Below are 13,309 nucleotides of genomic sequence, written 5' to 3' on the forward strand. Positions count from 1 at the left end.
TCTTATTCTGAGTTTTCAAATCAGAATATATTCAAAAAATCAAGAGTCAATTGTATATGTTACCATTCTGGATAGGTGGAATCCAAATAGAATAATCATATATAACTTGACAGAGGTGAATGTATTATTTACTGTTGATTTACAGTCTGTCATTTTCATTTAATTACTGTGAATATACTTGATTCTATGGGATGAAAGAATTGTTGAGAGATTAGGTTATTAAAATGCTATAAATGATAATTCCATATATTCTTATGCGATAGTAATAATAAAGGTGAGAGACATCCTTATGAAGTGGATATTTTCATAATTCCTGGTAAGCAAGGCACTAAAAGATGCAGAAGTGATTTAGGAGTATAAGGTTTTTATAGTAACTAAATAATCAAAAAGATAAACATATTAATCACATGGCTTGGAACATTGATGTCATGCTTAGGGAAAGAGGACTGGTTTGTTTTATTTTCTATTATGGTGGAAACCAGATCCTCAGTTAGACCCGACAGGGTAGAGAGCCTCTGGGTGGGGGTATGAGGTAGCCCATCCTGCCTTTGTAGCTAGAAAACCCAGATTCAAGTCCTATGCTCCCCTTACTCCGGCAGTGGTTGAGGACTGTCACCTGGACTCTGGAGACCCGCAAGTCCTTTCTTGGAAATGCATTTATTCAAGTTAGTTGGGTTCATCCTCAGATTGTTTATTCTCTCTGAAGTCATTTCATCATATGCCCTTTGGTCCAAGTTTTTGACATACAAAGGAGACAGTCTCCTTTCCAGAAGTTTGTCACGGTTCCAAGTCTAAAGTTATCTTTAGATACCACTTGCATCCATTTGTTTCATTTCGAAATTCGCTCTCACCCACTCCCCCCACTACCTATGGTGTTGTAGAGCCAATGAGAAGTTTTCAGTGGCAGAAATGGAAGGTGCGAGCCAAAGTCGAGGGAAAACAGCCCGGCGGCACACAGAGTGTAGTAATATCCTCCAGGAAGCTATAATTATCTTCCCTTCCAGACGCTGTCTCTACCTTCTGTTCAGCTAATGTTCAAGTTCTTTTTCTTTGATTTCCTTCTATCACATAGACATTTAAGAAGCATGTTATACCTTCTCCAAAGAGGTCCCTCGCTCAGAGGCAAACCTAGGCATCAAAAGGATAGACAAAGACATAAAGAACCAAATGCTCTTTATCCATTCCCTAAGCAAGAGGGAACAATGCAAATTTCTCCTTAAAAACATCACTCTCACCTATGTTATCAGGGTCTCCTGTGATCGACCACAAAGTTTAGAGCCTAGTGGAAATTTTTAATGAAACTGTAATTGTGTTTTGAAATTGTCAAGGCACCATAGGTGCCCAAGACACAAATATGAGGTGGATCAAATGAAAGCTGATGAAAGTGAGGCAGTATCAGAACTGGCTTGAGTATGAGAAAAAGTAGAGAGGCTTCAGTTCCCCTGAGACAGTCAGAATAAGCAGACTCTTCCTCTCAGGACAGTGGAAGGAGGGGACTCCCGGCAATACTTTATGGAGACATCTTGTGGGATTCCCCTAGAAATTAAAACATTGAAACTGCAACTGATTAAATAATAATTCACTTCAACAGCAATCAAAACTTCACATGCAATCAAATCTTGATATGATGGGATTTTATTGTATCACTATAGGCACAGGTAGGTGTTATAGTCATTCAATTTTTAAATGTATGTGTTAAGCACTTACTAATGACAGCACAGAGTCTCTGCCCTTGTGGCACTTACATTTTAGTCAGGAAAGGCAGAAATCAAGCCATCTAAATGCAGTAAGCTCAGGTAGACAATTGCTACAAGTGATGACAAAGCCGGTAAGGGGTAGGGTAGGGTTCTCAGAGTGTAGTTGGGAATCCTGGGGTCTCCGAGAGCCTTTCAGGGGGTCTGTAAAGGCACCAATTTTCGCAATAATCCTACAATGGCATTTGCCTTTCCATGCTCATTCTAACACAATGAGAGTGAGAATAAGAGTCTCACACGACAAGAGTTCAGTGGAACTTTCCAGAGGCTGCATGGCCCATCATAGCGTCATTGCTCTGATGGCTCATGGAAGGTGTGCGAGGTATCCTTCTGTTTTAAACCTTTTCCGGTTTTAATACGATAATCAGCATTCTATGTCAGCCATATAAATAAATGCTGTTTGGAGTCCTCAGTAATTTTTAAGAGTGTGAAAGGGTTAGGAGACCAGAAAGTTTGAGAACCGCTCTAGTTTTGAGAGAATGACGGAAGGGCGAGGACATCCTCCATTACAAGAAGATATTTCATCAGGGACCTGAATAAAATGCACAAGCAAGCCATGAGGATAGCTAAGGAAAGTCTGCGATTTGTGGCAAATCAAGAACTGATTTTTTAAGCTAGTATAATTCCATGATTAAATTATAGTATTTTCAGAATTTGGCTTTTAAATTTTGTTTTCTTCTAAAGATTTGTATTAATTTTCTTTTTTCACAATTATTGATAATGAGAAATGTGAATCTATTATCTTGAGACTATTTATTCATAAAGAATATGTACAATGCTTTCCCTCTTTTTGTGCTATATTATTTTTTTTAAAAGGTAAATAATCTGACGGTAAACCTTTACAAGGAAATAGTTGGAAATTGGAGTGAGCTATAAAAAAATACCAATCCAGGATTATAACATCATGTAAAATCCCATGCACAATAAAATTCTCAAGCTATACATAAATTAAGGTTATACACTTGAAGTTTATTTTTTGTGATAAATATTGTTTTGCCCATTTCTCTCCATTGTATACAGACTTAAGGAAACTAAGTGAGTTATTGCGTAGTGCCAATGATTTACCAATCTTCAATTTATCCATATAAAATTGTCAAACTTGAAAAAGCATACTAATTAAGCCAATAACATTGGTTGAATCTAGATCAGTTCAAAAACTAAATGAGTACTTCTCTATTCCTGGGACCATTACGGTTTTAATTTTCACATAAAACATTACACATTGAAAGCAGCTGACCAGATGAAATTGATATTCTGGAGATAGAGATTTAGAAATGAGGTTTAAAAACATTGCCCACAGAACAACCACATCACTCTGAGCTTCCTTGCATAACAAGCCCCTAGACCTTTTTCCCTCAGTTGATTTTAGGAATGGTAGATGGGCAGAACCACTATTTTCAGGGAAACTCCTCAGTGAAACTTTTATGTATGATCTTTTTAAGTTACTAGTGAAGATTAGAAGAAAACAAACAGTTATCACCTCTAGCTACCTCTTATTCCAAGTAAATTTGTAAATTGACAAGTTCATCCAGAATCCATACAGAAGACACCACTGCTATAAGTGAAACGAAGTAGTACAAGTTAAGCAAAAGTCGATATTTTTACTCTATAGTTAACTTGTAGTTTTAGATATGACTAAAGTGCTTTGAGCCTGATTTAAATCAATTCGATAATCTTACAAATAATTGACAATTGTTCTTATTGATTTTGTAATTTATAACAGCCCTTCTGTATATATATAATTTCCATCACCTATTTCCTTTATTCTTACTTAATATTTTCTACAAAGAGATTTCCCCTTTCTCTTTATTTGATATTGCTCTAAGAATTTCCTCTCATTTAAAATAATACTTAACCTTCAAGTCATTCTTCACCTTCCACAAAGATGAGATAGCAAGGGAATGGATATGGATGCAGATGCTCTGTGAGTGATAGATGTGTATGAATCTTGTTTGGCGTTATTTTCCGTGGTCTACATAAATATAAGTTTTTATATCATTTTGAAAGAATCAGTTTAACCTAAGAGTAAAAAAATGTTTCTGAAACTCCCGACAAACGTAAATCTAAACAAAGCTGCACTGTCAGGAGTCCAGTTCTGCACTTGTCTATCTCAATTTGTGTCTTTATTATTCTTTTGATTATCCTGAATTAACAGCCCCACAAAACATTCATTGAGCACCTATTCAAGACATTGCCTGACTTTAGCAGCTGTTTATTTTAGTGCGTTCTTGTTAATAACACTTTTCTTTTAATGGTAAAATAATCCTTTGGAATTAAATTGATAACTTAATTACCCCCTAGAGACCTTGTCTTGTGTTTGCTGCCGCAGCATCCACTCCTAATGACTTTGATAGCTACGGCTCCATCCTAAAATTTCATTTACATATAATCAAAATTTGATTTTGGAAATTATTTAAGACCTAGAATAAGTTAGTCAGGCTCTGTTATAGCCAGTGTTAAAATCAAGCCCAGATCCCTTTCTACCTACATCAATTCCCACCATCTCCTCCCACTCTGTAATTTAAAAATTAAGTATGTGCTTCCCCAGAACATCCAGGCCTCAGCACACGTGTCTCCTGCCCATCCTTCCCTTGGGAATGCCACATGGTGGGCGTTTCTGCTTTTCCACACTCATTTAGTTAATATTTGTTGTGTTCTCGGGCAGATGTTCAACTAAAGCAGACCAGAATTAGCAACTCCCAATAAATCACCTTAAAACCTATAGAAGCAGAAGGTGTGCATCTGATTATGACAGTGCCGTACTGTCTGCTGGGTTTTCTGCGAAGGACTTAACTCTGCATTGTGGGAAACTCCCATGCACCCATTGCAGAGTTCGTGGTATTATCCTTCCAGGGACCAGTTGAAGAGTGTCCGGTCATTTGTGGCTCTCCATCACTTCCTGTCCACTTGGTCACTAAGTCCCCATGAGCTTTTCTTTTAAAATGTCTCTTAAATGTGCCCCTTTCTCTCCCTTCCTATTGCACCCACTACCCTAGTTAAGATTTCATCAATTAGTGCAGGTTTCCTTTCTCTGCACTGCAGGAAATTCCTGGTCCTGGTCTCTCCAGTGTCTAAACACACAGTCCTGCTGCCTTCACCATAATGTTCAGAATGTCTGCTTTTGTCTTATTACCCTTCTTCTAGAGAACCTGTTGCTGCGTAATACTGTACAAATCCCTCTGTTAAACAATTAAAATTCCTCCGAGTCTGGTCTGTCCAGAGGGTTAGGGTAGCATGGTGGGGGTAGAGTTAACTTTCCCTGGACAATCAGGCATCAGGGCAGGCTGCATGGGGGAGGTGACGTTTAAACAGCACTTTAAGAATGAGTTTTGAGGTTGACAGAGAAAGGAAGTTCAGGCTGAGGGAACTTTTTCTTTCTCATCTCTTGGCTCTGACACGAGCTTTTGTTTGTTTTTTTAATTTCAAGCAGGCCGTTTTTATGATCTGTGCCTTGAATGTCTCATTTGTAAAATGAAAGCTCATGGGGTGTTAAAAGAAAACTTTAAGTGATATAGGGGACAGCACTGTAATTAGTTTTTCAGGACAAACAAATCCCAATCAAGACTTTATTATCAGACCGTGTGGCTATGTAATTAGAGAATTAGATAATAATACTAATAACTGACAGTGCTATTGCAGTTTACATTTTTCCAAGCACTTGCACATCCATTATCTCCTTAGGTGCTCAAATTTGCAGACACTGAAATTTGGAGAGACAGACTAACGAAGCGTGGTGGAGAACACATGCTCTGAAGCCAGCCTGCCTTGCCTGCACCCAGGCCCACCACTGCCAACTGTGTGGTCTCAGTTAGTGTGACCTGCAGTTCTGTTGACGTAAACGGGGATGATGGTACCTTCCTCACTGAGATCTTGTTAAGATTCAATGGACTGATAGATGTACACTGCTCAGGACAGTTAGTGCCCAGGAACTTAGTCAGTACCCGGTGAAGGTTAGCGGGGATTACTATCATCATCCTTATCGTCATCATCCTCTACGCTTTCGTAAACATGAAGGTGGACTAGAGCCCACGTCTGCTGAGTTCTAGTCCTGGATTTTTTCCCAACACACACTCACCCACTCCACTGGCATGACTGTGACCTAAATTACAATTTAGGAATGCCACATTGTGGGCCTCTATTCTTTTCTGTGTTATTGCAAAGTATATCGTTCAATTAAGTTTCACTGTTTTCTGGGACTGATATTTGGCTAAAGCAGGCAACACTTAGCAATTCCAGATGAAGCCTTTTTATACCTGTGCAAGCAGAATGAGTGCACATGATCATGAAAACTCTAAAATATCTAGTACATTTAAGAAGAAACTAAGTATTGTAGTGTATGTGTTATAGGACCAATAAGTAAGTCTGAATTTTTATGCATAAAATTAACATTTCACCCTTTTCATCTGCCAAGGTTGATCTCTGTCCCACCGATGGTGGACAGCAAGATTCCCCTGGCCAATATTTGGAATCTCTAAGGAGAGATTTGTTGGGGAAGTACCACAGTCTGAGGCGTGAAGATTTCTCCTACAAACAAATTGACTTCTATTTAGGGAAGAATTTTTCAACCTTAAAATGTTCATACATATATATGATTTAAATAGTGCTTTGATGTTGAACAACAACACCTCCTGGACTTAGAGATAGAAGACGAGGATCCGAGTCTCATCTTCATTTTACCGAGTGTATGGCACTGGCTGACCTCTTAATCTCTCCACACCTCTGTTTACGTTTCTAAGAATAATGAAAAAGACACAGGGACAATTTTTTTCACAGGCTGCTGTGTAGTCTCCAGTCAATTCATGTATTTGAAAACATATTGAGATATCGGTATTACACTCAAGCTGCTTTGCTCCAAATGTCTTCCTAGGATCAAGGGCAGGTTCCACGTCCCTCAACTCTGTAGTTCCCTTGGAATTTCTCCCCTCTGTCCAGTTGGGAATAATATGTTTTGATCAAATCAAGGACACATACTCTTTTGAGTTTTATCAATTTCTCAGAAAACGGTTTCACTTCCTCTTCCTGGCCCCCAGGGCTGAGTCGTTTTGAGCAGACCCCTAGATTCAGCTTTGAGGACTGTCCCAAAATGAGGAAGGTTCAGAATAGTCAAATAAGTCACTGTGACCCCTTAGGTCAATGTCCTGGAAGCATACATACCAGAGGGTGGCTTCTGCTTTCTGTGACCTAATAGGACATTGTGATCCACTGTTGTTCATAGTTCAAGTTTCTTGGAGCAATTAATTGCATTAAAGGCAACATTTCATTTCCCTAGGTGACATTTTAAGGTCATCTCTTCCTCTGCCTCCCATCACCCCAAGAAATCCTGTCACATTGACCCCATACCCCAGTGGATACACTTCATGTCCTTAGGACTGCAGCCTAATTCCACCTCTAGCCCAAGCAAGACTTGCTGGAAAGTCCAAAGTTTTGGAGAAAAAAAAAATAATTTAAAGCCCTAAAATTATAAATGCTTTTGAAATCTCCGGAAAATTTGTATCTTCTACCTCAGTGCACAGTGATGTTAATAAAGCTGATCAAGAACTAGTTATATGTAAACTTTACTTCCATGATAAAGTAATTAAGAATTGTCCTCTGATTTTAGCCTTTTTTATATGCTCGTATATCTGCACTCTCTAAAATTGGAATGAATAAATGCCATTCATTTGAAATTTAGTCAGCAAGGGAAAAATCATTCTACAATGCATGCAGTGTTTTGGCTCTTGCCCCATTTTGTCCTTGCCAGGTGATGTGTCAGTGTTGTAATATTATGATATATTGCTCATTGTTGCAATTACCTCTGTCAGAGTACATCTAGGTTTCATGCTTGTGATGTGTGAACAAAGAAATGAAATAGAAAATCTTGGTTTGTTTTCATTGAGTAATGATCAAATACATAACTGATTCTATAAAAGATGACCAGATTTGATAATTTCATGATGTATATTTCAGGAGCACATAAATCATATTTTTAATTGAAATTCCTTTGTAAGGGGACTTTAAATTGCCGCCTTAAGATTCTGCATGGAGAGAAATTTGTAGGTTTCTAGAGATAATTTTATGACTCTATTCAGAATTTACAAACTTGTTTGACTTCCTAACTGCATATGCAAGAAAGTTCATCAGAGCAAAGTCACACAATCTCTTTAAAAGGCAAATCACCAGGACATGCAACTTGCAACTCTTTTGCTTTATAGATTATGTTAAACTGTTTACATGAAATTAAAGATTTTATCTTATTTCATTTTTGACATTTCCAAAGGTCTGTGCGCTGTTGTATCTGTTTCAATTTTCATTGCCCTGGGGATGCTTTATCATGGGGGAGGGGGCATGGTGAGTACAATCCATTGTGTCTGGGTAGACTGTCCCGAAAGAAATAAGCAAAGGAAGTCTCAGTGGGAAACCACCTGTTGTCAGGTAAAATGGTGACCACTACCTTAAGGGCCTTTGCTTTTCCACCGTAGCTCACTCTCCTCCGTGGAGCTTCAGGAGGGTAGACACCAAGGGGAAAGCCCTTGGTCACAATTCGTCACTGTCCTCCCAGTACCTGCCTCTTTCTCCTCCTCCTTGCGGTTAGTCCCCATCTGCCTCTGCCCCCATCAGGGGTCTCCTTCACTTCTAGAGGCTCTCGCATATCTCACCCTGCCCATGGCCTGGACCTCAGAGACCACCCCTTGGCTCTGTCTCTGTGCCTGGCAGTTTCCCCAGCAGCAATGGGGACAGTATATTCCTGGCATCCATAATGGATGGAACTCTGAATGCACTCCCCATAGAGACATCATATTTCTGGTGATTAGCCCTATTACACCATCAGTATGGATTAAATGATTTTTTGCAGGCTATTGCAAACTTCACCATCTGGTATATGCGGTTTTCTTGGGACTCTATTTTCTAAATTACAAGAGAAAGGATTACAATTGTACTTTTGTTATGCCCTTCATGATGAAATTGGGGCTGGATGGAAACGTTTTTATTTCCTTGCTTGACTGTTTTTCCGGAAACTGCACAGATTCCAAAATACCAATGTTAGTTAATTGGCTTATTATTCAACATCCAATGATGAAAAAGTAGTTTTGCATTGTTTAGTTCTATCAGGGAATTAGAGGGAAGAGGAAGGTCTTAAATGGCAGAGGTTATGTGAAACAATGCTTTTTAAGAAAGGGCACATTTTTATGCAAAAAATGGCCCATGTGATGTCAAATCCATGATCTCATTTGAAATAGAAAACCATGTTCTATTCTTAAAAAGAAAGAAATAAGGAACTTGAAATTTGCTCACACTTATTAGAAATGATACTATCATCTAAAACAGCAAAAGAGGGAGATTAAGGATGGGATAATGATTATACCATAGTCTATGTGTATATAGTTACCTTCTTAAAAAGATCCCAACTAAATAGAACATAGGAAAATAAAACACAATTTCTTATACACAATATAATTAAATAATAAGGCCAGGAACTGATTCTCATTTCTCCATCACTCTTAATATCAGCCACATTTGCGGCACCAATTTTAGCACCGTATCCTCTCTTTGTTCTGCTACCGTGCATTGCTGTGATGGCAAAGATAACTAACCTTCAGAGATCATGTGAGATCAGGGTGAATTCTACATTGTATGAAAAGCTATTAATATTTTAAACACTGTCTACCCTTCAGACATTGAGGTATTACATCACTATTTGTACAGAAGAATTTGCCACTGATTGGAAGCTTTGGAGTGTTTTAGCATCCTGATAATTAATAGAAGACGTAATTATATTACCACAATTACCATGTACCAAAAGGCAGACTTTTAAATTATTTCAAATGTTTCTGGTATTGATTGGTCTGATCCAAAAATAACTACTTGATTAACTAATTTGTCTCATAAGAACTGTGTCTATGTAGGTCAAGATGAGATCATTTGAAAAAATCTACTCTTTTGAGAACGTTTAAACTGCCAAAAAAAAAAAAAAATCTCATTTAAGAGCTGGAGTCGAATTATATGGTCATTTTAGTTCTCAGAATTCAAAGCATAGATGGCTGGAATCAGTGCATGTGATAATTCTAGGCTACTCTCAATAAATAATACATGTCATTTCTGCTTCACTGAGGCTGTCACTTACTGCTCTAAATGACTTTCAATGCAGGGCCCAGCCTGCTCTCCCAGAGTGCACTTCAGCTCAATTCCAAACCTGAAGGGTCCTTCCAGTATCCGGCCAGCTACCATAGCAACCAGACCCTGGCCCTGGGTGAAACAGCCCCATCGCAGCTCCCTGCCCGCAGCACACAAGCCCGCGGTACGGGCCAGAGCTTCAGCCAGGTACGTGTGGGAAGGGGGCCCTCTGCCGTGTTCGTCCATGGGCTCCAAGGGAACAGGCAGGGAGCAGGGCTGTGAGATGGCCATGGTGCTTCCTCCTGCCTTTCTTAGGCACGTCCCACAAATTACGAAAGATGTCTTTGGTGCTGTGAGTGAAGGAGATGAATAATAAAATAGAGTAACACTGAATTATAAACATGTTTTCTTTAGGAATATCAGTGAGTTTCTCATGCTATATCTATATTGTATATATTTATCTGTTTGAATAAGCAAATATGTGTCTAGTTACTATTCCTGAGTCTGTATGTGATATAAATATGACATACGGAAGTTTTGAGTTTGTGCGTGCACCTGGAACAAATTTTTTCTCCTGAAAAAATAAGCATGAAATTATTCGTTGGGGTTAATTGTATAAGGGAACACAGTATAAATGCGTAATCAAGTATACAGAACTATTCTGAGGATAGTTGTGATTAGTTTAGGAATAGTTATACTTTGTCAAGTTTTATTTTGAAATGTGCTCTTGAATCTTTCTTTAAGGTGTGCACTTGTTCTCATAGTTTCACTGCACAGATTTATTAGCAGCAATTAAAAACAGCTCTTGGTAAAAAGAAGTGGCTACTAATCTGAATTTTTTTCAAGAAAGATGTAAATGTTGTAATATTCACCATGATACACTGATCATGGTGGAATACACTCAATTTTTAATTCTTTGGAAGCAAATCAAGTGGATTACAGCCCTTCTTGTACCCTTGTATCTGGCTGTACTTCTAGGTCCAAGGGGCCACATTCAGAAGTAAGGAATATTTTATACGTAAATTAACCTATGAAAGCTATGAATTTAGCTTTTACCAATCTCCTAAGACTTTTAAGACATATAGCTAGTAAAACAATACATTTCTACCTTCTTTTATTTTTATCTTGAACTCATTTAGTATTCATGCTTTGGCTTTTTCTCACAAATATCTAAGACCCCTGTAATTCTAGTTGAAAAGACTGAGTCAATTAAAAAAAATGAAAAATCAGTATTCCCATAGCTGAGCATTATGAAAAATGGAAATATCAATATAAAATGAAAAATCGGTTAACTTATCACTTACCTGTTAGCATCTTGTAAGCCCAGTTCACACATAGCTATGTAATGACTAGCTGTTAAATCAAAGCTTTCTTACTTATGAAATTAATAGCTACCATTTACTGAGCACCCAGAAGTAATCTGTTTTATATCCATCCTCTTATTTAATCCCCACAACAGGGCTGTATTATCATCCACATTTTAGAGATGAGAAAACTCAAGCTCGTCACATTTAGAGAAGTTGTCATGCACCATTTTAAGGCAGCAACCGTAAGAATGGGAACAGGATCTTGACTGAATTGAAATCTAATCATTCCAAGAGGGAGCATTTCATAGGTTTCCTTTTATATATTGACCATTTCAATTAAATGCATCTATATCTTGAAGCTATGAAGAGGTGTATAAATGTGGACAGGCATTATGGCGGTTTATCTACTTCCATGTTGTTGGAGTTCCACTTGTTGGAGTTAATTCTATCATCTGCTAATTGCCATGGGAGTAAATCAGTGGAAGCTCAAAGTGACAGGATTGGGCCTCACATTAAAAGTCTGCTTTAAAGTTTAATCAGAAAGTGTAACTCAGTGGTAAAGATATTGAAGCTATGTATTAGAGGTCATCCGAGTTATAGTTTGAAGGCATCCACAGATGTGTGTTCATGGTAATAACTTTAGTTGAGGCAGAGGTTACCAGCATACTCATTCACCTGACAAGTGGGTGGATGAAGATGTCTGAATAATCAGACCAGGGTATTGTTCTAATCCACTCGATTAACAGGATTGAGGCTGTTTGTGAATATCTAATCTTCTTTATTTCAGCTAAGTGGTAAATATCGGTACCATGATTTAATTTTAACTTTAGTGCTGCAGTATGAAAAGCATGTTCCATTGAACACCCTATAGGACCTGTGACTTCAAAATAATGTCAGAAAAATGATGAACAAGTAACTAGTATTTTTACTTTGCATTCAGCATTAAACCCTTGAAAGTAGAAAGGCCACATCCCATTCCTATAACATCTCCTTTGTTCAGATTTTCTTGGGAACTCCACTATTCCACTGGTTTTGCAGAGCCTGTGACATATTCTTTCCAATATTCTGAATGGTGTTAGAACTCATTCCTTCAAGGCTAGATTAATTTTTAGAATATCCTGTAGCCAGAAAGTGTCAAAAAGGCTAGTGAAGTTCAAATTATGGCTAACAGATGCCAGACCAAGGTAATAAGGTCAATAATCAATCACCACAAACACATTTCATCTTTTTGTCAAAAAGGAAATGTGTAATCAAAAACGTAAAGCAAAGGATTCTCTGTCTAGCTCGTAAATCATATCAGAATGCAGTCTCAACAGAGTATCGTAAGTGTTCAAAGATTCTAATTTCAATTTTTAAAAAACTCTAGCTTATTCAAGATAGTAAACGTTTGTTGAGTGAGCATCACCAGGCTGTATGTCATGCCCTGGTGATACACGTATAGCCTGTATCGCCCCATCATATCAGTCTGAAAGGAAAACTATGTGTCACCAAAATTGCCATAAAATATTACTTCTCTGGCATTACCCTGACTAAAATCCTTGAAAGTCGTTCTCTTTAGACTCTAGGCTGAGTTCCTGGGGCTGGGCTGGAGGAGAGAGAGTGTAAGATCCTTCCCATCGGACCCCAAGGCCTTTCTGGGAAGTGACATGAGCCGATTTATAGCTACTTTTTTCCCCACCCCCAGCAGTCTGCTCAGCTGCCCTGCAGGCTCCCCACCCCAGCCTCTAAACAGTCTGTGTGGGTTTCGCCTCCATCCCTCTCTCCCTCCTCCAAGTCAACCTTGGCCTTTGTGTGGCTCTTGTGAGGTACCCCAGTCAAACTAGAGCTGCTCTTGCAGTCCGTTTGTATATCTCTGTGTCATACTTTAACGCATTCAAGATGTTTATAGAGTGCCTACTATATGCCATGAGCTGGTGTATCTGCTTGGGATGGAGCAGTAAAGAAAACAGACATGATCCCTGCCCTCAAGGAACTATTCTAGAATCAGTGATAGAGACTCAGAAAATCAACACAGTGAATAGATAAATTGCATAGTTTGTTAGAAGGTGATGATTTCTGTGAGGAAGAAATGAATGTAGACTAGGATAAGCAGGATCCCAAGTGCAGGATGGGATGTGGCCTATGGAGCCTTGTGGAGAAGGTGATGGACAAAGACAT

General features: G+C 38.5%; 1 protein-coding gene across 10 annotated transcripts in view; it reads left to right on the forward strand.

Moving 5' to 3' along the window:
• CTNND2 (catenin delta 2) overlaps positions 1 to 13,309 on the forward strand; it is an 892,220-nt gene that overhangs the window by 485,049 nt on the left and 393,862 nt on the right. For all 10 annotated transcript variants that reach the window (XM_058564342.1, XM_058564335.1, XM_058564340.1 and 7 more), the window contains one exon: positions 9,880 to 10,052. In XM_058564342.1, the coding sequence (XP_058420325.1) occupies positions 9,880 to 10,052 (173 nt within the window). The remainder of the gene's footprint in view (positions 1 to 9,879; positions 10,053 to 13,309) is intronic.

The sequence above is a fragment of the Diceros bicornis genome, chromosome 20 (genome assembly GCF_020826845.1).
Source record: "Diceros bicornis minor isolate mBicDic1 chromosome 20, mDicBic1.mat.cur, whole genome shotgun sequence".
Classification (NCBI taxonomy): Eukaryota; Metazoa; Chordata; class Mammalia; order Perissodactyla; family Rhinocerotidae; genus Diceros; species Diceros bicornis.